At 36.8% G+C, this 23,083-nt stretch overlaps 1 protein-coding gene across 1 annotated transcript in view; it reads right to left on the bottom strand.

Moving 5' to 3' along the window:
• Positions 1-23,083, bottom strand: part of SPAG17 (sperm associated antigen 17) — a 218,408-nt gene that overhangs the window by 109,811 nt on the left and 85,514 nt on the right. Inside the window, exons 16-18 of the mRNA XM_068538157.1 lie at positions 15,958-16,019; positions 15,285-15,398; positions 7,400-7,554 (exon numbers count right to left, since the gene is read on the bottom strand). Of these exons, the coding sequence (XP_068394258.1) occupies positions 7,400-7,554; positions 15,285-15,398; positions 15,958-16,019 (331 nt within the window). The remainder of the gene's footprint in view (positions 1-7,399; positions 7,555-15,284; positions 15,399-15,957; positions 16,020-23,083) is intronic.

Consider the following 23,083-nt stretch of genomic DNA (forward strand, 5'->3'; position numbering starts at 1 on the left):
TAATACCAATCGGTGAGAGCTCTCCCAGAGATCTCCATCTCAATGCTAAGACCCAGCTCCAATCAATGACCAGCAAACTCCAGTGTTGGACATCCCACGCCAAACAGCTAGCAAGATGGGAACACAACCCCACCCATTAGCAGAGAGGCTGCCTAAAATCATATTGAGTTCACAGACACCCCAAAACACACCACCAGATGTGGTCCTGCCCACCAGAAAGACAAGATCCAACTTAATCCACCAGAACACATGTACTAGTCTACTCCACCAGGAAGCCCACACAACCCACTGAACCAACCTTAGCCACTGGGGGCAGACACCAAAAACAACAGGAACTATGAACCTGCAGCCTGCGAAAAGGAGACCTCAAACACAGTAAGTTAAGAAAAATGAGAAGACAGAGAAACACACAGCAGATGAAGGAGCAAGGTAAAAACCCACCAGACCAAACAAATGAAGAGGAAATAGGCAGTCTACCTGAAAAAGAATTCAGAGTAATGATAGTAAAGATGATAAAAAATCTTGGAAATAGAATGGAGAAAAATACAAGAACCATTTAACAAGGACCTAGAAGAACTAAAGAGCAAACAAATAATGATGAACACCACAATAGATGAAATGAAAAATTCTCTAGAAGGACTCAATAGCAGAATAACTGAGGCAGAAGAACGGATAAGTGACCCGGAAGATAAAATAGTGGAAAAAACTACTGCAGAGCAGAATAAAGAAAAAAGAATGAAAAGAATTGAGGACAGTCTTAGAGACCTCTGGACAACATTAAATGCACCAACATTCGAATTATAGGGGTCCCAGAAGAAGAAGAGGAAAAGAAAGGGACTGAGAAAACATTTGAAGAGACCATAGTTGAAAACTTCCCTAATATGGGAAAGGAAATAGTCAATCAAGTCCAGGAAGTACAGAGAGTCCCATACAAGATAAATCCAAGGAGAAACACACCAAGACACATATTAATCAAACTATCAAGAATTAAATACAAAGAAAAAATATTAAAAGCAGCAAGGGAAAAACAACAAATAACATACAAAGGAATCCCCATAAGGTTAAGAGCTGATCTTACAGCAGAAACTCTGCAAGCCAGAAGGTAGTGGCAGGACATATTTAAAGTGATGAAAGGGAAAAACCAACAGCCAAGATGACTCTACCCAGCAAGGATCTCATTCAGATTGCACGGAGAAATTAAAACCTTTTCAGACAAGCAAAACCTAAGAGAATTCAGCACCACCAAACCAGCTTTACAACAAATGCTGAAGGAACTTCTCTAGGCAGGAAACACAAGAGAAGGAAAAGTCCTACATAAACAAAACAAAACAAGTATGAAAATGGTAATAGGAACATACATATCGATAATTACCTTAAATGTAAACGGATTAAATGCTCTAACCAAAAGACACACACTGGCTGAATGGATACAAAAACAAGACCTGTATATATGTTGTCTACAAGAGACCATTTCAGACCTAAGGAAACATATAGACTGAAAGGGAGGGGATGGAAACAGATATTCCATGCAAATGGAAATCAAAAGAAAGGTGGAGTAGCAATTCTCATATAAGAAAAAGTACACTTTAACATAAAGACTATTAGAAGAGAAAAAGAAGGACACTACATAATGATCAAGGGACCAATCCAAGAAGAAGATATAATAACAATTGTAAATATTTATGCACCCAACATAGCAGTACCTCAATACATAAGGCAAATGCTAACAGCCATAAAAGGGGAATTTGACAGGAGCACAATCATAGTAGGGGACTTTAACACCCCACTTTCACCAATGGACAGATCAAGCAAAATGAAAATAAATAAGGAAAAACAAGCTTTAAATGACACCTTAAACAAGATGGACTTAATTGATATTTATAGGACATTGTATCCAAAAAAAACAGAATACACTTTCTTCTCAAGAGCTCATGGAGCATTCTCCAGGATAGATCATATTTTGGGTCACAAATCAAGCCTTGGTAAATTTACGAAAACTGAAATCGTTTCATGTATCTTTTCTGACCACAACGCTATGAGACTAGATATCAATTACAGGAAAAGAAACTGCAAAAAATACAAACACATGGAGGCTAAACAAAATAACCAGGAGATCACTGAAGAAATCAAAGACGAAATCAAAAAATACCTAGAAACAAAGGACAATGAAAACATGATGACCCAAAACCTATGGGATGCAGCAAAAGCAGTTCTAAGAGGGAAGTTTATAGCAATACAATCTTACCTCAAGAAACAAGAAACATCTCAAATAAACAACCTAAACTTACATCTAAAGTAATTAGAGAAAGAAGAACAAAAACCCTAAACTTAGCAGAAGGAAAGAAATCATAACTATCAGATCAGAAATAAATGAAAAAGAGATGAAGAAAACAATTACAAAGATCAATAAAACTAAAAGCTGGTTCTTTGAGCAGATAAACAAAATTGATAAACCATTAGCCAGACTCATCAAGAAAAAGAGGAAGAAGATTCAAATCAACATAATTAGAAATGAAAAAGGAGAAGTAACAACTGACACTGCAGAAATACAAAGGATCATGAGAGATTACTACAAGCATCTATATGCCAATAAAATGGACAACCTGGAAGAAATGGACCAATTCTTAGAAAAGCACAACCTTCCGAGACTAAACGAGGAAGAAATAGAAAATATAAACAGACCGATCACAAGCACTGAAATTGAAACTGTGATTAACAATCTTCCAACAAACAAAAGCCCAGGACCAGATGGCTTCACAGGCGAATTCTATCAAATATTTAGAGAAGAGCTAACACCCATCCTTCTCCAATTCTTCCAAAAAATAGCAGAGGGAGGAAGACTCCCTAACTCATTCTACAAGACCACAATCACCCTGATACCAAAACCAGACAAAGATGTTACAAAAAAAGAAAACTACAGGCCAATATCACTGTTGAACATAGATGCAAAAATCCTCAACAAAATACTAGCAAACAGAATCCAGCAGCACATGAAAAAGATCATACACCATGATCAAGTGGGGTTTATCCCAGGAATGCAAGGATTCTTTAATATGCACAAATCAATCAATGTGATACACCATATTAACAAACTGAAAGATGAAAACCATATGATAATCTCAATAGATGCAGAAAAAGCTTTCGACAAAATTCAACACCCATTTATGATAAAAACTCTCCAGAAAGTAGTCATAGAGGGAACTTACATCAACATAATAAAGGCCATATATGACAAACCCACAGCCAACATCATTCTCAATGGTAAAAAACTGAAACCATTTCCACTAAGATTAGGAACAAGGTTGCCCACTCTCATCACTATTATTCAACATAGTTTGGAAGTTTTAGCCACAGCAATCAGAGAAGAAAATGAAATAAAAGGAATCCAAATTGGAAAAGAAGAAGTAAAGCTGTCGCTGTTTGCAGAGGACATGATACTATATATAGAGCATCCTAAAGATGTTACCAAAAACTACTAGAGCTAATCAAAATATGGTAAATGAATGAATATGGTAAAGTAGCAGGGTACAAAATTAATGCACAGAAATCTCTTGCATTCCTATACACTAATGATGAAAAATCTGAAAGAGAAATTAAGGAAACGCTCCCATTTACCACTGCAACAAAAAGAACACAATACCTAGGAATAAACCTACCTAAGGAGAAATAAGACCTATAGCAGAAAACTATAAGACACTGATGAAAGAAATTAAAGATGATACAAACAGATGGAGAGATATACCATACTCTTGGATTGGAAGAATCAACATTGTGAAAATGACTATACTACCCAAAGCAATCTACAGAGTCAATGCAACCCCTATCAAATTACAAATGGCATTTTTCACAGAACTAGAAGAAAAAATATCACAATTTGTTTGGAGACACAAAAGACCCCGAATAGCCAAAGCAATCTTGAGAAAGTAAAATGGAGCTGGAGGAATCAGGCCGCCAGACTTCAGGCTGTACTACAAAGCTACAGTAATCAAGACAGTATGGTACTGGCACAAAAACAAATATAGATCAATGGAACAGGCTAGAAAGCCCAGAGAGAAACCCATGCACATATAGTCACCTTATGTTTGATAAAGGAGGCAAGAATATACAATGAAGAAAAGACAGCCTCTTCAATAAGTGGTGCTGGGAAAACTGGACAGCTATATGTAAAAGAATGAAATTAGAACACTCCCTAACACCATACACAAAAGCCAACTCAAAATGGATTAAAGACCTAAATGTAAGGCCAGACACTATAAAACTCTTAGAGGAAAACATAGGCAGAACACTATGACATAAACCACAGCAAGGTCCTTTTTGACCCACCTCCTAGAGAAATGGAACTAAAAACAAAAATAAACAAATGGGACCTAATGAAACTTAAAAGCTTTTGCACAGCAAAGGAAACCAGAAACAAGATGAAAAGACAACCCTCAAAATGGGAGAAAATATTTACAAATGAAGCAACTGACAAAGGATTAATCTCCAAAATATACAAGCAGCTCATGCAGCTCAATATGAAAAAAACAAACAACCCAATCCAAAAATGGGCAGAAGACCTAAATAGACATTTCTCCATAGAAGATATATAGATTGCCAACAAACACATGAAAGGATGCTCAACATCACTAATCATTAAAGAAATGCAAATCAAAACTACAGTGAGGTATCACCTTATACCAGTCAGAATGGCCATCATCAAAAAATCTACAAACAATAAACGCTGGAGAGGGTGTGGAGAAAAGGGAACCCTCTTGCATTGTTGGTGGGAATGTAAATTGATACAGCCACTATGGAGAACAGTATGGAGGTTCCTTAAAAAACTAAAAATAGAACTACCATATTACCCAGGAATCCCACTACTGGGTATATACCCTGAGAAAACCATAATTCAAAAAGAGATATGTAGGGCTTCCTTGGTGGCGCAGTGGTTAAGAATCTGCCTGCCAATGCAGGGGATACGGGTTCGAGCCCTGGTCCGGGAAGATGCCACATGCCGCAGAGCAACTAAGCCCGTGCGCCACAACTACTGAGCCTGTTCTCTAGAGCCCGTGAGCAACAATTACTGAGCCAACGTGCCACAACTACTGAAGCCCGTGTGCCTAGAGTCCGTGCTCCGCAACAAGAGAAGCCACCGCAATAAGAAGCCTGCGCACCGCAACGAAGATTAGCCCCCGCTCGCTGCAACTAGAGAAAGCCCGCACCCAGCAACGAAGACCCAACACAGCCAAAAATAAATAAATAAAATAAATAAATTTATTTAAAAAAAGTAAATAAAATAAAATAAAAAGAGACATGTACCATAAGTTCATTGCAGCACTATTTACAATAGCCAGGACATGGAAGCAAGCTAAGTGTCCATCGACAGATGAATGGATAAAGAAGATGTGGCACATATATATAGAATGGAATATTACTCAGCCATAGAAAGAAACGAAACTGAGTTATTTGTAGTGAGGTGGATGGACCTAGAGTCTGTCATACAGAGTGAAGTAAGTCAGAAAGAGAAAAACAAATACCGTATGCTACTACATATATATGGAATCTAAAAAACTAAAGAGGTTCTGAAGAACCTAGAGGCAGGACAGGAACAAAAACTCAGATGTAGAGAATGGACTTGAGGACACGGAGAGGGGGAAGGGTAAGCTGAGACGAAGTGAGAGAGTGGCATTGACATATACACACTACCAAATGTAAAATAGATAGCTAGTGGGAAGCAGTTGCATAGCACAGGGAGATCAACTCGGTGCTTTGTGACCACCTAGAGGGGTGGGGTAGGGAGGGTGGAAGGGAGACGCAAGAGGGAGGAGATATGGGGATATATGTATATGTATAGCTGATTCACTTTGTTATAAAGCAGAAACTAACACACAATTGTAAAGCAATTATACTCCAATAAAGATGTTAAAATAAATAAATGAATAAGTAAATAAGTAAATAAATAAATAGAAAACCCAAAGAGTCTAATAACCATGACAGACGTTGTATCAGTAATTAAACATTGTCCCAGGTCCAGATGTTCTTATTTGGAAGTTTTACCAAATGCCAAAGGAACATATACCTTAGTCTTGCACAAACTCATTCAGAAAATCAAAATATAGAAATGAAAAAGGAGGACATCTGCCCATTAATTTACGAGGCTAATAAAATCCCAATATGAAAGCCAGACAAGAACGTTTAAAGAAGGGAAAATTATAGCTGAGTCTTACCCACGAATACAGATTCAAATATTGTAAATAATCTATTAGCAAACCTAATGCAGTAATTTATAAAAAAAAAGATAACATAATGGACAAATTGGATTTTCACAGGAATAAGGTTGAACACTAGAATATCTATTAATAAAATTCAGCACTTTAACGAATAAAAAAGAACACCTAAATTGATGCAGAAAAATCATTTGATATGATTTAATAGTCACTTATGATTAAGAACTCAGAGCAAACTAGTAACAGGAGGAACTTTTCTAACCTAATAAGGAGTATTTACATAAACCCTACAGCAGAAAAACAAAAGCAAAAACATACTTAATAGATGAATATTCAAAACCTAGAGCAAGACAATGATGTTCTCAAAATTGTATTGGAAGTCCTAGTCGGCAAAGAAATGAAAAGTATAATTACTGGAATGAGAAACAAAACAAAGAAAAGCACAGTTTAAGATATTAGCTTGGTACATCTGTTGTGTGCCTTAATTTTGAAAAATCATCTCATGACTTTAAAATGTGTGTTCCTGTGTATGCATATATGTGTGCACACAACCTATTTCCCCAATTATTCTATAAGACCATGTTCGTCCTCTCTATTTTTCTGTATCCCTTAGACTAAAACAATTGTATACAAATAATAAATACTGAATATACATTAACCAGTATTGAAAAATAATTAAAAGTCCTCATTATTAATAAGAAGAGAAAGCAAAATTTTAAGTTAGCAATGGAATAAGGATCTGGGAAGAAAAAAAAATCACTGATTCCTAGAGGCCTCAGTTTGCTGGGAACCTGACTGCATGTGTCACTCAGCTGCCCTACTTTTGAGTCTTCCCTAGATCAAGTGGAGTTACCACAAACCAGCATGCGGAATGTCATGTTTTGTAGTTCCTCCTTTAAATCTTTCAGAGGCTGTTTTATTGGAGTCTAAATGAATCAAATGTAATTTAATAATATCCCCACTAGATTCAACGGGATAGGGAATGACGTCTGTCTTCCTCAGGGAGATAGTTTCAATGCCTATCACAGTGCCTGGCACACACATTCAACTTGGTGAGCTGGATTGAATCTATAATATCACACAAATGTTTTTATCAAGTTGAACCACCCAGCTTAGGCTATAAGAACTAAAAACTAGGTAACTAACAAACTAAGCTAAGACAACTAACTAACCAAACTATCTAAGTTGGTTACCTGAATCCAACATTAGAGTGAAGAGCAATGTTCCAATGTTCACAGCGCAGACGTTGCAAATTCATTGGATTATGAAAGACCAACAGTAAAGAGTTATCTTGGGTGTGGTAATAAGAATCAATACACCTGTATTGCTCATTGGCTTCTTGAAGAACCTGAAAATCAAAACAAATCCATTGTTGTGTCTTTTTTTCCCAAGAGAAAGGTCTCCTGCTAGGGCATTTCTCTGCCCCCTTCTTTTTCTCCACTTATCTCCATGATGTTAGTCAAGGTGAGAGCATAGATGGCAGACGTTTTCAGGAGCATTTTAGCAACTTTTAAAGAAAAACAAATCCTAGGCTCCAGGCATAGAGGCATTTGCTCAAGTGTTCTTCATTAACGCTGGGAGATAATAATTAAGTCTAGGAGTTATTTATTTAATGTTTTCCATGCCTTCATATAGATCATCTCATTTTGTCATCATAAAAGCCCCAGATAAATAGGTATGATTATTTTTTCCATTTCAAAATATTAAAAGCTGCATTTTTCAGCATCAGTTGTGGCCAAGAGGGGATAAGATACTTGTCCAAGAATATGGAGTCCCTAAGTTCTGGTGCCAGGGCTCATACCAGTCTTTCGGCTCTACATGTCACATTTCACACTCCACACAGTGCTCTCCACTACACCACGCTGTAGTACAGAGACATGCTGTGAGTGGTCCTCTTGATACATATTGTTTCTACACAACTTCTATCCCTGGCCCTTTCCAAAACATTCTATCTTCAGCATTGCAATTGCAGCCACAGAGGGGCAGAGTAGGCAGCTCGCTGTCCTGTTGCCTTTTCCTTATGCCAATCAACATAAAGAAATATGTGCATAGGGAAAGCAATTAGACAGCTGTGGGTTTTTGTTTTTGTTTTCCTTGTCCATATCAATTCGGTGGCGGCAGCTTTCTGTTCTCTACCTTTCGGATGATCTGAAGGCATGGAATTGCATATTATGTCAGGAAAGGACTGTTTCACTTTTGCTTTCAATTTTACACTGGTAGCATAACTAAAATAATACATGTACTTCCCCAATCTAGTCCCCTCTATGAGTGTCTTTATGAAGTGGAATTTAAATTTTTACATCTGTTCCCTGAGAGCCAATACAAGAAACACACATGCGGTAAATATTTTTGCGTTAAAAATATTTTGCTGTATGGGGTGCTATCCATTACTTTACTTTTTTGGCAAATTCCTTTCATATTTTAAGTCCAAAAAACAAATATTTTTATTTCTGATGAATGCGTATTCTTCCTTGTATTAGAGAGCTCCACAATCTTTGTGTTTTCCCATTTACTTTGACTGCTGGGGTAGACATCTATTAAGTATGTTTTTGTTTTTGTTTTTTTGCTGTAGGGTTTATGTAACCTAATGCTCCTTATTAGGTTAGAAAAGTTCCTCCTGTTACTAGTTTGTTCTGAGTTCTTAATCATTAGTGACTATTAAATCATATCAAATGATTTTTCTGCATCAATTTAGGTGTTCTTTTTTATTCTTTAATCTGTTAAAGTGCTAAATTTTATTAATAGATATTCTAGTGTTCAACCTTACATTCCTGTGAAAATCCAAATTGTACATTGTTATCTTTTTTCTTTTTTATAAATTACTGCATTTGGTTTGCTAATAGCACTAAGTTTCTCAGAGCTGTAGTTGTTCTTAATATTTGATAAGCTTTCATACAATGTATTTCCTGTCCTTTTTTGAAACTTGGCCACAACACTGTAAATCAACTATACTCCAATAAAATAAATTTTAAAAACTTGGCTTTTACCTATTATTCTGCATTAATATTGTTGTTCTCATTAACTACTTTTTTCATTAAAAATGAAGACCTACTATGTGCCAGGAACCGTGTAGTTTCTAGAAAAACAAAATGAACAAGATAGGTAAGATTCTTCTCCAAAATCTGATTAAGATTTTTCTAGAGAATTCTGGAGTTCAGAGATGTGTGTCTAAGAAGATGAAACTGATGGAACATCTGATATGGACAGAATGGATTGGCATGGACCAAGAGTGGAGCAGGCTGATGACTAGGAGGATATTACAGTAGATGGAGAGGATGGTACTTGAATTAAAGTAGCAGCAGTGGAGATGGTGAAGAGCTTGAAGATATATTTTGAGGTTATACCCTCAAAACTTGATGGATCAGACATGCAGGACAAAGGAAAAGCTGAAGTAAGGCATGACTCTTAGCCTTTTGGCTTGATGGTGACATTTTCTGAGATGGATGAGGGGAGAAACATGCTTAGGTGGGAAAATTATCTGCTTCATGTGGGACACTAAATATTTAACAGGCCTATCAGAAATTCAAGTGGAATTTAGAGGTAGGTATACTAATGTGGAGCTCAAGATAGAGATAATTTGGAAGATAAAATTTTATGAGTCATTAGGATTAGACATATATAATAGATGAAATCATTAAAAGAATGTTTACAGAGGAAAGAAGACAATTCAGGACTGAGACTTGAGGCACCTCAATATTTAGATATTAGGTGGAGGAGAAGTATTTGACAAAATTCCAAATGGAGCACTGAGGAGGAATCCAGTATGGTGTCTTGGAAACCAAGAGTGAAGAGTGTTTCACAGGGAATTGATCAGCTTTGTGATGAAAAGGTCAAGGAAGATGGACAGAGATAAGTGTTCATTTAGGTTTGGCAGGACAATTACGTGTGACCTTGAAAAGTGAAGCTTCATGGAGTGGGAAGGACAGAGCTAAATTGAAATAAAGTCTGAAGTGAACTTCCAGTTAAAAATGGAAGATTAAACACATGTACTCCCTAACCCCTCAGTAAAGGAACTGTAAAAATTTTGAGTTTTAATACCACAAAGTTGAAGGCCACAGAAGAGGAGACAAAAGCAACAGCATTTTAGAAGCTAGAAAGCAGAAGGATAAGTGGTAACTGATTTAGCAGAACATGGAAAGCCAAATCCTAAGAGCAGTTTTAAGAGAGACCAGACGGAATTTTATTTGTGTGCAGAAATACAGAAAGGCTCAAGAAATGGCAGAGTGAGGTACCTCTGAAAGTGGAGTGAAAGTGGCATTGAAAATAGGAAGATTAAAGTCTTTTAAGAAGCCTCAACAGTTCTGAGCAGCCGGGGCACTGTCCATCTCCCACCTCAGCAGAAGGGAGGATTATTACCAACAGAAGGTGACCCTGTGGATTCTAAGAAGAGGGACCCTAGCCACCACTGAAGGAGACCTATACCACAGAAAAAAGAGAATTCTGTAAAAGTCTAAATTGGCATGGTCCAAGAGAAATATAAGGTAAGCCACAAATGTGAGCCATGTGTGTAATATAAAATTTTATAGTAGCCATATTTTAAAAGTTAAAAAAAGGTAAAATTATAACTGTATATTTTATTTAACCTAATAAGTCAAAAATATATTATCATTTCAATATGTAATCAATATAAAAATTGCTAATGAAATGTATCACTTTCTTTTTCAACTAAATCCTTGAAATCTGGTGTGCATAGCGTTTATATAGCTATACTTATGTAGTGTATAGCCTACTTAGAGCCCATCTCACTTTAACTCGCAACATTTCAAGTACTCAGAAGCTACATGTGACTAGTGGTTACCACATTGGACAACGCAGATCTGGAGGCTGAGTGGGAAGACACCTTAAACTCTTTCCCTCTATCACTCAGCTCCTAAAACCCTACTGGTAAGTTATATCTTGAAGACAGGAGATTAGATTTTTCTTTTTTTCCTGGAGACTCTAAATGGCCCAAGAGTACAGAACTCAATACATCAACACTGATGGGTCTCCCAAGAAAACCCCCCAGCCAAATCACCCAACAACAAAGTCCGGTTATTGACAACTTCCCCCCACCCTGACCTCAGGTAGCACTTCCTATCATATTTTTAGTATCTCATTATTAATATGAACAAAGAGGCAAATATCACTAGATATTATTCTCCAACATGAAAAATGAAGATCTCCTCTCCTCTCCCCAAAAGAACAAAAAATTTTAAAAAAAATTTGAGGAAAAGAGACAATGCAGGGAGAAGACACTATGACTTCAAAGGACTTTAATATCCTCATAGAGATAAGAGAAGATATGGTACCAGGGAATGTGAACAGTATGCTCTATAAAGGTAATTTTTAATTATAAATAGAACTTTAGGAAATTAACATTATAACAACAGACACAGAAGACGCAATAGAAAAATTGAATGAGAGCAGAGCCATATTTCCAGAATAAGAAGAAAAGGTGTTGTAAACTAGGAGGTAAAAGGCAAAGAAACTGGAAGTTCAGTCCAGGAAGTCCAACACCAGGATAATAGGAGTTTCAGGAAGAAAGACCAAAGAAAACAGAGGGGAGATGATTATTAGAGTGATGATTGTATAACATTTCCCAGAATATAAAGACAGGAGCCTCTGGATTATACTGGGCTCCCCAGTACAATATGAGGAATAGAACCACACACCAAGGCACATCAACAGGAAATCCAGAACACTGGAACAAAGGGAAAATCTTAAAAACCTCACAGAGAAAAGAAAAAAAAAAAAAACAAAAACCAGACTCAAGTGATCAGGAATCAGAATTTCATTGTTTTTTCTCAAGGACAATCTGGAAAGCTAAAAGACTATTGAGGAATGCCTTCAAAATGTCAAAGGAAAATATTTTTTAACTTAGCATTTTATATAAAGCCAAACTGGCAGTCAAATGTAAGGATAGAATTAAGATACTTTCAAACATCCAATGCCTCAAAAATTTATGGAAGCAACTTGAAGAGACGGTCCCCTACAAAAAGAGAGTAACCCAAGACCGAGGACAACATGGGATTCAGAGGACAGAGTATCTAACTGGAAATAGAGGCAAAGGATGTGGCCATGATAGTGAAGGGAGATCGCAGGACCACAGCTGTGCAGCAGGCTTTCTCTGAAAATTGGTAGAATTTTCTTTGCTGCTTTGTAGCTTCTGGCAGTGGCCATCAATCCTTGGTGTATTTTGGCTTACATCTGCATCATTCTAATCTCCGCCTCTCTGGTCACAAAATATTCTCCCTGTGTGTCTTTGTCTTTACTTGGTATTTTCTTCTTCTTACAAGGACGTCAGTCATATTTGATTAGAGCTCACCATAATGCCCTCATCCTAACTTGATTACATCTTTTAGACACCCTAATTCCAAATAAGGTAACACTTTTAGGTCCTGGGTGTAAGGATTCTAAAAAATCCTTTCAGGGACACTGCTCAACACATAACAATCCACACTGTGGCCTCTCAAATTCATATCCTCCCCATATGTAAAATATATTCACCCAATCCCAATATCCCTCAAAGTTTTAACCCTTTCCAGCATCAACTCTAAGGCCCAAATTTTATCTAAATATCTTCTAAATCAGTTATGGGTGAGACTCAGTTCCTGGTCCCTCCTTGGGCAAAATTCCTATTCATGTGTGACCCTGTGAACCCAGAAGACAAGTAGAGAGCAAGCAGAGGTTGAGAGCACACAGGAAAGGCATTGCTTAGACAACAAAACTGATAGAATACCTGTTAGGTTTGAATGTATTGAGAGGAGATTTACTCTTTGGTAGAGAATTTGGGGGGTAGGAATGATAAATGCATAACAAACTAAACAAATGAAAAGGAAATGTAATCATAGGATACTATACAGTTCAGTTGTGAATAGTTTTTATGTAACTGAAATAAGGTAAATCTTGAAATCTAACCAAAAATTATCATATAGTTAACAGTGTTGGAGAATGGCAAGGAGAAATGCTGCTGTGAGTGTAGGAGTGTATGAGTGAGTGTATGTGCATTTGCATGTGTGTGTGTATGTGTCTGAGTGTGTGTTATATGCGGGGTGGGCAAGCTGTTTTCTCAAGAAGCAGTTAATTGATGATGATGCCCCAAACTAAAACTAAGACTAAATATACTTGTTATTTAGAGACAATTAACTAACAAAAGAAACAGGTAAATACCTTGAAGATTTTTACCTCTGGGAATTTTGGCATGGGAGTGGGAGGGAGCTTCTATTTTTCGTAAGACTCTTTATACAATTTTTTGGCTTTAAAAATATGTGGGGCTTCCCTGGTGGCGCAGTGGTTGAGAGTCTGCCTGCTGGTGCGGGGGACACGGGTTCGAGCCCTGGTCTGGGAGGATCCCACATGCCGCGGAGCGGCTGGGCCCGTGGGCCACAATTACTGAGCCTGCGCGTCTGGAGCCTGTGCCCCGCAACGGGAGGGGCCGCGATAGTGAAAGGCCCGTGCACCGCGATGAGGAGCAGTCCCCGCACCGCGATGAAGGGTGGCCCCCGCTTGCCGCAACTAGAGAAAGCCCTCGCACGAACCGAAGACCCAACACAGCCAAAAATAATAAATAAACAAATAAATAAATAAAGTAGCTATAAAAATATGTGGATGACTATGGAGAACAGTACGGAGGTTCCTTAAAAAACTAAAAATAGAACTACCATATGATCCAGCAATCCCACTCCTGGGCATATACCCTGAGAAAACCAGAATTCGAAAAGAGTCATGTACCACAATGTTCATTGCAGCTCTATTTCCAATAGCCAGGACATGGAAGCAACCTTAGTGTCCATCCACAGATGAATGGATAAAGAAGATGTGGCACGTATATACAATGGAATATTACTCAGCCATAAAAAGAAATGAAATTGAGTTATTTGTAGTGAGGTGGATGGACCTAGAGTCTGTCATACAGAGTGAAGTCAGAAAGAGAAAACAAATACCGTATGCTAACACATATATATGGAATCTAAAAAAAAAAAAAAAAAAAAGGTTCTGAAGAACCTAGGGGCAGGACAGGAATAAAGATGCAGACGTAGAGAATGGATTTGAGGACACGGGGAGGGGGAAGGGTAAGCTGAGACGAAGTGAGAGAGTGGCATGGACATATATACACTACCAAATGTAAAACAGATAGCTAGTGGGAAGCAGCTGCATAGCACAGGGAGATCAGCTCGGTGCTTTGTGACCACATAGAGGGGTGGGATAGGGAGGGTGGGAGGCAGACACAAGAGGGAGGAGATATGGGGATATATGTATAGCTAATTCACTTTGTTATAAAGCAGAAAGTAACACACCACTGTAAAGCAATTATACTCCAATAAAGATGTTAAAAAAATATGTGGATGTAAAACTTTGATAAAAGTAAAATTGAAATTAAAAAGATAAAACAAAAGAGTACAGGTTTTTGCATAAAACGTAAAAGCAACAAAAAGAGTTCATTTTAGCGTTACTCATTTTTTGGCTTAGTGGTTAAGGGCACAAGTTCTGGGGCCGGATTTCTTGGGTTCGTATCTTGCTTCTCTCACTCATCAGCCATGTGACCTTGGACAAAAGTTACTGTTGGTCAAGGTGCCTCAGTTTCCTACTATTTAAATAGTTTCTACTTCACAGGATTACTGAAGAGATTAAATAAGCTAATAATACATATTAATCATTGACTAGCATATGGTAAGTGCTCAGTAAATGTTAGCTATCACAGCTTCCACTGACCTGTTAATTGTATCAGAAAATACCTTGAAACGTTGTGAAAACTGAAGAGAACTGGCAGGCAATATGGGGAAAAATAAGGTTGCTTCCCAATGTCTTACCTTTATTACTATGTTTTGTTTTTTTTTTTAAAATGTGCAACAGTCATGCATATATGTATTTTTTTCCCTTAAAAGACTTTATAAAAAACATCCTTTCAGAAAGTATATTTTAAACTATTTTGGGCATGCAAAGCTCAATCTGGGATTAAACTTACTTTATAGGTGAAGTAAATGGGAATATTGATCTGAACTAGATCTGAGAGTGACCTAGAAGTGAACTGTTCTAAATCACACCATGCCTCTCCAGACCCATCTGACCGTCTTCCAGAGACTCACAGACCATTAATACCTGAAGCAGAACTTTTGGCTTGAAATGTTCAGTAAAACTCCAGTCCATTAGATTGCGTTGCTGCATTTTCTTTATGTCCTGTAACTCTGCTTCCACAGTCATCTTCTTGGGTTTCTAAAAAATCATAGGAATCCAATTTCAGCCTTAATTTGTTTAAGTCCAAATGGAGCCCTCTTGGACTCCATCAACTAACCAGCATGCACTCCATCTAATTGGGGAAATCTGCATATGTATAAATCCATATGGCAACACTTTAAGAGAACTGCTGCCAGAAAGAGTATGCCTTTGACTTTTTTTTCATGGGCAACATAATCTAAATATTTTTATTGTTAGGTTATACTCTTCTGAGTCCTGTTAACAATTATAGGCAGGTTTTCTGAACTCACTTCAAGACAGCATTAATTCTACATGGCTGTATGGTCAGCAGGTGTTCGTGACGTTGCCAAGCCACACTGTCTAGAGAGGAGCATGGAGCCTGGAAGTTTTGCTTGAGCGGCTGGTGAAATTAACTCCTTTCTCTCCAGTTGGAGCTGGTCAGGGGATGTCTGAATAGTCCCTTCTCCTCTAGCATCAGCATTCTCCTGCTAAGCTTCTCTCTCTCTCCTTTTTTTAGTTCATGGTTTTCTCAGATCATCTTACTTGCATCTACACGTTTAGAATAATAATTTCCTACCTTTTCAAGAGGATCAGCATTTGTGACCGCTTTATCTTTGATCTCATTGTTCATGGTCTGCTCTGTAAATCAAAGACACCAACATCCAGTTGTGTTTGGGCTTTGTTCTCATTTTAGTCAACGTTGTGCATTTTTGTTGCCATATGATCTAGGTTTCCGTGCTGAAAAGGTAATTCCTAAAAGGCATGTTTCATGCCTCCAAAAAGGTGTCTGTGTCAATAATTCTAAACCAGTGTCTACCTAGAAAATTTATGCTAAGTCCGTTGAAAAGAACCCAGCTTCCTATACAATACATTCCTAAATCATGTTAGATAGTCTGCCTTCAGACTGTATGGCTCACTTCTAACAATGTACCTTTACCTTACAAGCTGCAAATATTTACTGATTAAACTATGTCACCTGCTCACTACACACTGTTGTGTCTTGTCATGCTGGCAACTATCACAAAGGCTTTTCAAACTTCTTGGTCATATCTTATGGGTGACAGACTAGGACAGGGGCAGGGGATGTATGGAAAGGATAACTACCAGATAAAGGCAACTCCTACCAGAAAAAATAATACTATACACCATCCTGTAAAGCTTTTTTTCCATTCATTAATCATTTATTAATTTTAAACCCATTTAATGGGCATCTGCAGATTTATAGAGTTTTTAAAAGTTAAATGAATAAAATGAATCGGGAGCTGGACTCCACGGCCCCATACCATGGACCAATGTGAGTCATGCACATTAGTTCTCCCTGTGACCAAACAGTAGACTTATACGATAATTGGGATTGTGATATCCTTCTTGAGTACCGAGCAAACAGCCATATAAATGGACAGAGAGGAAACAGAATCATGCTGTTGATTTCTGAATCACCATGCTTCAGTAATTACTAAAGTTAACAAATGTTACGTAGAAGAGTTCCAGGATATATGTTTCACACGGATAGACATCTTTACTGTGAATGTCTCAGAGTTTGTAATATGCTCTTGTGACTGTGAATCTCTAACAAAGAAATGGATAAAGTACATAGCATATTCCAAATTTGACCCAAGTAGTAGAGTAAGAGGAGGAATCTTGTAACATACCTGTCATTCTGCTGAATAACAGCCAGCCAGACTTTTTAGCACCCTTAGAATAATAGCAAATTAATCCCTACAAAGTCATATATGAAATGGCTCCAGCTTAACTCTCCAATCACATCTCCTTCCACTCTCCCTTGCTCATTCCACACCAGACTCACTGGCTTGCTTGTTGTGTCTTGAAGTTTTTGAACTTGCTTTTCTCTGTCTGGCATGCTTTGCCTTAGACAGTCATCTGTTTCAAACCCTTACTTCATTCATATTGCTGCTCAAATGTCACCTCCTCAAGAGACTTCTGCTTCTTACCCTGCTTTAGTTTTGATCATGGTATTTATCAGTGCCTAATAATATTTGTTTATGTCTGTCTCTCCATATCAAATGTGAATTCCTGGAGAATAAGAACTTTATCTTATTTTCCCTAACTGTATTCTGAGCAACCAACACATGGTAGGAACTCAGTAAATATATATATTTTTTGATCGAATGAGAGAAATCTATACCATATCCTGAAACTGGAAATAAATATAGAGCCATATAGAGAGAGCAGAAATGTGGAAGAAATCCTACAACAAAAGCTTATTTGGGGGTAAGCATAAGATTTAAGTTTTCATTCTGCGACAAAGAGAACCATATCTGGGCTTCTAGAGGGAGTAGTTAATTACGTCTAAGCAGGATAGGCCAATGTTTCCCTTGCTTTTAGGAGCATAGCTACATATATTTTTGCTACTAGTTCCACCTCACCTTGGGCTGGTGAGGGTGACAGCATGAATGTTCCATTTTGATTTAGAAGAAAACTATAAAGACAATTCAGTATTTATATAAATACAGCCACTCAAGAGGAAACTCAGGCCAACTATAACTCTAAATAGACCATGATGTCCCATGTGTCCTTGAAGCAATTGATATGAAATCTGTGGAATAAAAATTATTCTATTCTGTGGGCTGCCAGATTTCCGGGAGATTTGATATTCCCTCTTGTGTCTAAGGATCCAGCAGAAAAAAGTCTCCAGTTTAAAAAATATGTTCTAAAAATTTGTGCACCAGTTATTTCGTCAAAGGAAAGAACATTCTAAGACTAATCTAAACTCTCTATTTAATAGTAAAGCAAGAGTCATTTTTTCTTTCTTCCTGATTTCTTCCTTCAACTGCATAATCCCTTGACAGTGTGATTCAGTAGTTTTTGACACATCTGGAAAGGGATGCATTCTCATCCCTTTGAAAAACAACTTTCCTAATCTGTTTTACTTTAGAGATAACAAGATCCCTCTGCAAAGCAGTTACTTTATTAAAAAAACACCCAACAAGCATAAAGGGCACATCTAAACCTATAGCCTCACAGTTATCAACTCTCAGGTTTTTCATAAATATCCAATAGGCCCTGTCAAGTTCAAAAACGGTCTCAGATGGATGTTTGGTTGAGAAAAGCACAAATACTCAGCCCTTCATGTCCAGGAACAGGCTTTTATATATATCTGATGTTAAGGTGGTTGTGCAGGAAATACATGAACAATTTCTGCTTTGTTTAAAGAGATCTAAAGTCGATGCTTTAGAAATGTGACTCAGGGTTAGGGGAAAAAGCAAAAAAAAAAAAAAAAAAAAAATTAGCAACAACAACAAAAAATTCCCTTACATATAACAGCCGCAGTGAGGCACCAAGGCTCAGCTGCCCTCCCCCACCCAAATGTAACAGTTTCTTGATGTAGGCCAGCCTACACCCTGTAGAATCCCTTACAGGCCAACCCTTACAGGGTTCAGCTCTCAAGATTGCTCGGCCTCTAGGATACATTGTCCATCACAGCATTTTCAGTCTTGATGATTTAGGGAGTTGCTATAAACATTCACTTTGCACCAGGGTCCAGAACACCAACTTATGTGGTTTGACCACCAGGTGGCAAAAGTTGCCTGAGAAAAAACTATATACCAACTGATCTAAAAAAAAAAAAAAAATTAAAAAAATTAAAAAAGCAAAATAAAACAAAAAACAACCCTCAGGCCTTATATCTCTCCTGGCTTATTCTGGCTCTACATTAACTCAAAATGACTTCTTTGGAACTTCCTTGGTGGTCCGGTGGCTAAGGCTCTGCACTCCCAGTGCAGGGGGCCCAGGTTCGATCCCTGGTCAGGAAAGTAGATCCCACATGCTGCAACTACGAGTTCGCATGCCCCAACTAAAGATCCTGCATGCTGCAAGGAAGATCCTGCATGCCACAACTAAGACCAGGTGCAGCCAAATAAATAAATAAATAAAGTATTTAAAAGAAAAAATGACTTCTTTGTCATACATGTACATTCCCATAGGATTCACTAATACCATAACATCTCAGGCTAACTTATTTGGCTTAATTTTTGTGAGCTAGGCTAATAGGTAAGGGTATTTAGAACAGAGAAATAGGGAACCAGCCCTAATGGTAAGGAACCAGCCCTAGGAAGACCTTTAGGCAACAAAATCAGGTTAAGTATTACCACGAAGAAGAGACTATGAATATGGCTAAACTATCAGATGCATCACAAGGAATTTCTGGAACTGAGGAAGCCACAAGACACAGTGGAGGAAGCATTGATTTGGAGTTAGATAGTCCTCTTTGGAATCCTGACTTCCTGCTTGTATGTGGTTGAGAAAGTTACTTAACCACTCTGAGTCTTTGTTTCCTTGTCTTCAGAATTAGGCTAATAGTAACTTCCTCATAGGCTTGATGTTTATAAAAAGTATTAGTTAATATATGTAAAATAGCACAGTGCTTGGAATATAGCAGGCAATATTAAATAAATGTTATCTCCCTCCCTCCTCTGTCCCCCTCATCCTCACTTATCTGCTCTGCTAACAGGCAAGGAGATTTTCCCTAATTCCACTCCACTGATGACTTCCTCTTCTACCCTCATTTAAGTAAATGAAAATGGTAAGATGACCATTTAGTCAATACTGACTTAACACCTATTCTTCTGTGGCACTGACCATTTTTTAATGCTTTTTAAAATTATGAAACATAACAATACAGAAAAGTAAAAACAACATAAATGCTTGGTATAATGAATAATGATAAAGAAAAGTCCCAGCACTCCAGACATCTTATGCATGTTCTTTCACAATCACACTTCTTTATTAAACTTTCATATTATTCCTGATTTTTTTTTTTGTGGAATATTTTGGGTTTTCTACATACACACTATTTACAAATAATAACAGTTTTGTTTCTTCCTTTTCAACCTTTACAATATTATCTTTTTCTTGCCTTACTGAGTTGGCTAGCATCTCCAGTGTAATCTTAAATATGAGTGTTTATAGTGGATAGCCTCCTGATCCAGGGAAATCTTTCAACTTTTCATCTTGATATATAATGTTTATTATAGTAATTTAAAAAATAACATTTGTAAGGTAGAGAAATTTTCTTTCTATTGCTAGTTTGTTAAATTGACTTCATAAATTGCTGTAGAATTTTAAGTGCTTTTTCTACATCTATTGAGATTATATTTTTCTTACTGTGTTAATTGATAAATGGTGTTGATTTTACAATGTATGTTTTTTCCTTCAATCTTGTATAAAAACTTATACTTGATTATTATCATTTTGTATATTGCTAGATCAATTTGCTTATGTTTTATTCAGGATTTTGGCCTATATGTTCATGAATAACTTTGATTTATAATTTTCTTTTATCGTACTATCCTTGACAGTTTTATTACAAGGCTGATGTTAGTTTCATAAAATGAGTGGGAGAGAATATCCCTTCTATAGTTCCTGGAATTAATTTTTGTTAAGATTAGAACTATTTCTTTTTTTGAGTGTTGAATATCACTAGCCAATGACATTATTTGGGTTTAGCATGCCCTATTTGGGAAGATTTTAAATTATTGATTTAATTTATTTAGATAGTTACAAGACTATTCAGGTTCTCTATTTCTTCTTGAGTGAATGTTAGTAAGTTATACTCTTCTAGTAATTTGCTCATTCATTTTTAGACTTAGTGGAATAAAGTTGTTTATATCCTTTTACTGTCTTTTAAATTTCTATAGTAGTAAAAGGAAGCCCATTTCTTTATTCCTAATGATTTTTATTCCTGATACAGCTTTATTTCTAATATGGCTATTCATGCTTCTTTTTGTGATCAGCCTTTTGTAAAAAAAATTCTCAATTTAAAAAATCTTTTCAAAGAACTGAACTTTTTCATTTTATTTGCTCTACCTATTGCATCTATATTTTCCATAATTTCTTTGTGGTTTGAGAGCATACTCTGTAGTTTTGATCTGGGAAAATTTGTTTTAGGACTTGTTTTCTGATGTAGTATATGATTAATATTTTTAAGATAAACATACTTATGACGTCTAAGAAGCTATAGTATTAAGGAGGCCTTAATATAGGAATATATGAATAATGGTAGTAAATAGTAGGAAATGATAACTGATGCCATAAAGGAAGCATAGATTAATTACGACCATGGGAATGGTAAGGGAGGCATTTCCTGGTGAACACATGTAACAAAGCTTCATGGAGGTGCCATTCAAGCCTAATAATAATCAAAAAGAGAACTCTAGTTGGAGGGTATTGTGGGGAAAAGTCGCAGAGATTGAAAAGAGCAGGCTGCCTAGAGGAAATAGGGCCTAATTCTGTTTGGCTAGAGCATAGGATAAGTGAGCAAAAGGGAAAAAGTAGAAAGGGTTTGGGAAAAGTAATTTGGTACTGCTGAAGAAGCACGTAAAGCAGGCCAAGAAGTTGGGTTCTATATTGCAGGTAGCAGGGAGCCACTGAAGGTTATAAGCAGGGGCATAACAGAAGTGTATTTTAAGTAATTAATCTGACAGTTGTGTGTAAGATAGCTCAATAAAAATTTAGCCTAATATTCTTCGATGCTTCTATACCTCCTAATATAACAATATTTATTATGCTTTATTCTAGAATGAGAGTAACTGCCTAAGCCATGAGCAGGAGGGAAGGGAACTGATGTTCATTGAGCACTGATTTTGTACCAAGCTCTGCACTGGGCCGTTCATTATGTTACTGCAGGTAATTTTTAATAATTTTTTCAAATAATCACAATAGCCTTGTGAAATACTAATGATGAAAGTTTTAATTATGTACACTGTACTACATTTATGAAGGTAAGAGTGGACTAAGAGGCTTTATGATATTTTGGAAAATAAAGGGTTGAAATAATGAGGACTTACTCTACAAATAATAAATGCTGGAGAGGGTGTGGAGAAAAGGGAACCCTCCTACACTGTTGGTGGGAATGGAAATTGGTACACCCACTATGGAGAACAGTATGGAGGTTCCTTAAAAAACGAAAAATAGAGCTACCATAGGATACAGCAATCCCACTCCTGGGCATATACTGTATCCAGACACAACTATAATTCAAAGAGATACCCGCACTCCTATGTTCATAGCAGCACTATTTTCAATAGCCAAGACGTGGAAGCAACCTAAATGTCTATTGAAAGATGAAAGGATAAAGAAGATATGGTATACACACACACACACACACACGCACACACACACACACACACGGGAATATTACTCAGTCATAAAAAAGAATAAAATAATGCCATTTGCAACAACATGGATGGACCTAGATCATATTAAATGAAGTAAGTCAGACAGAGAAAGACAAATATCATATTATATCATTTATATGTGGAGTCTAAAAAATGATACAAATGAACTTATTTACAAAACAGAAAGAGGCTCACATAGAAAACAAACTTGGGGAGGGGAGGAATAAATTAGGTGTTTGGGATCAACAGATACACACAATTATATATAAAATAGATAATCAACAGGGACCAACTGATAGCACAGGGAACTATATTCAATATCTTGTAATAACCTATAATGGAAAAGAATCTGAAAGAGAATATATATATATATATATATATATATATATAACTGAATCACTTTGTTATATATCAGAAACATTGTAAATCAACACTACTTCAATAAAAAAAATTTTTTTTAAATAATGAGGACTTACTAACAACACTCAGTAACAAAGTTTAATTAAGCAAATAATTTAGATATTAAACAGTTTTTCAACTGAAATAGGGAGGCATTTAAATAATGCA

This window comes from Eschrichtius robustus, chromosome 3 (genome assembly GCF_028021215.1).
Source record: "Eschrichtius robustus isolate mEscRob2 chromosome 3, mEscRob2.pri, whole genome shotgun sequence".
Taxonomy (NCBI): Eukaryota; Metazoa; Chordata; class Mammalia; order Artiodactyla; family Eschrichtiidae; genus Eschrichtius; species Eschrichtius robustus.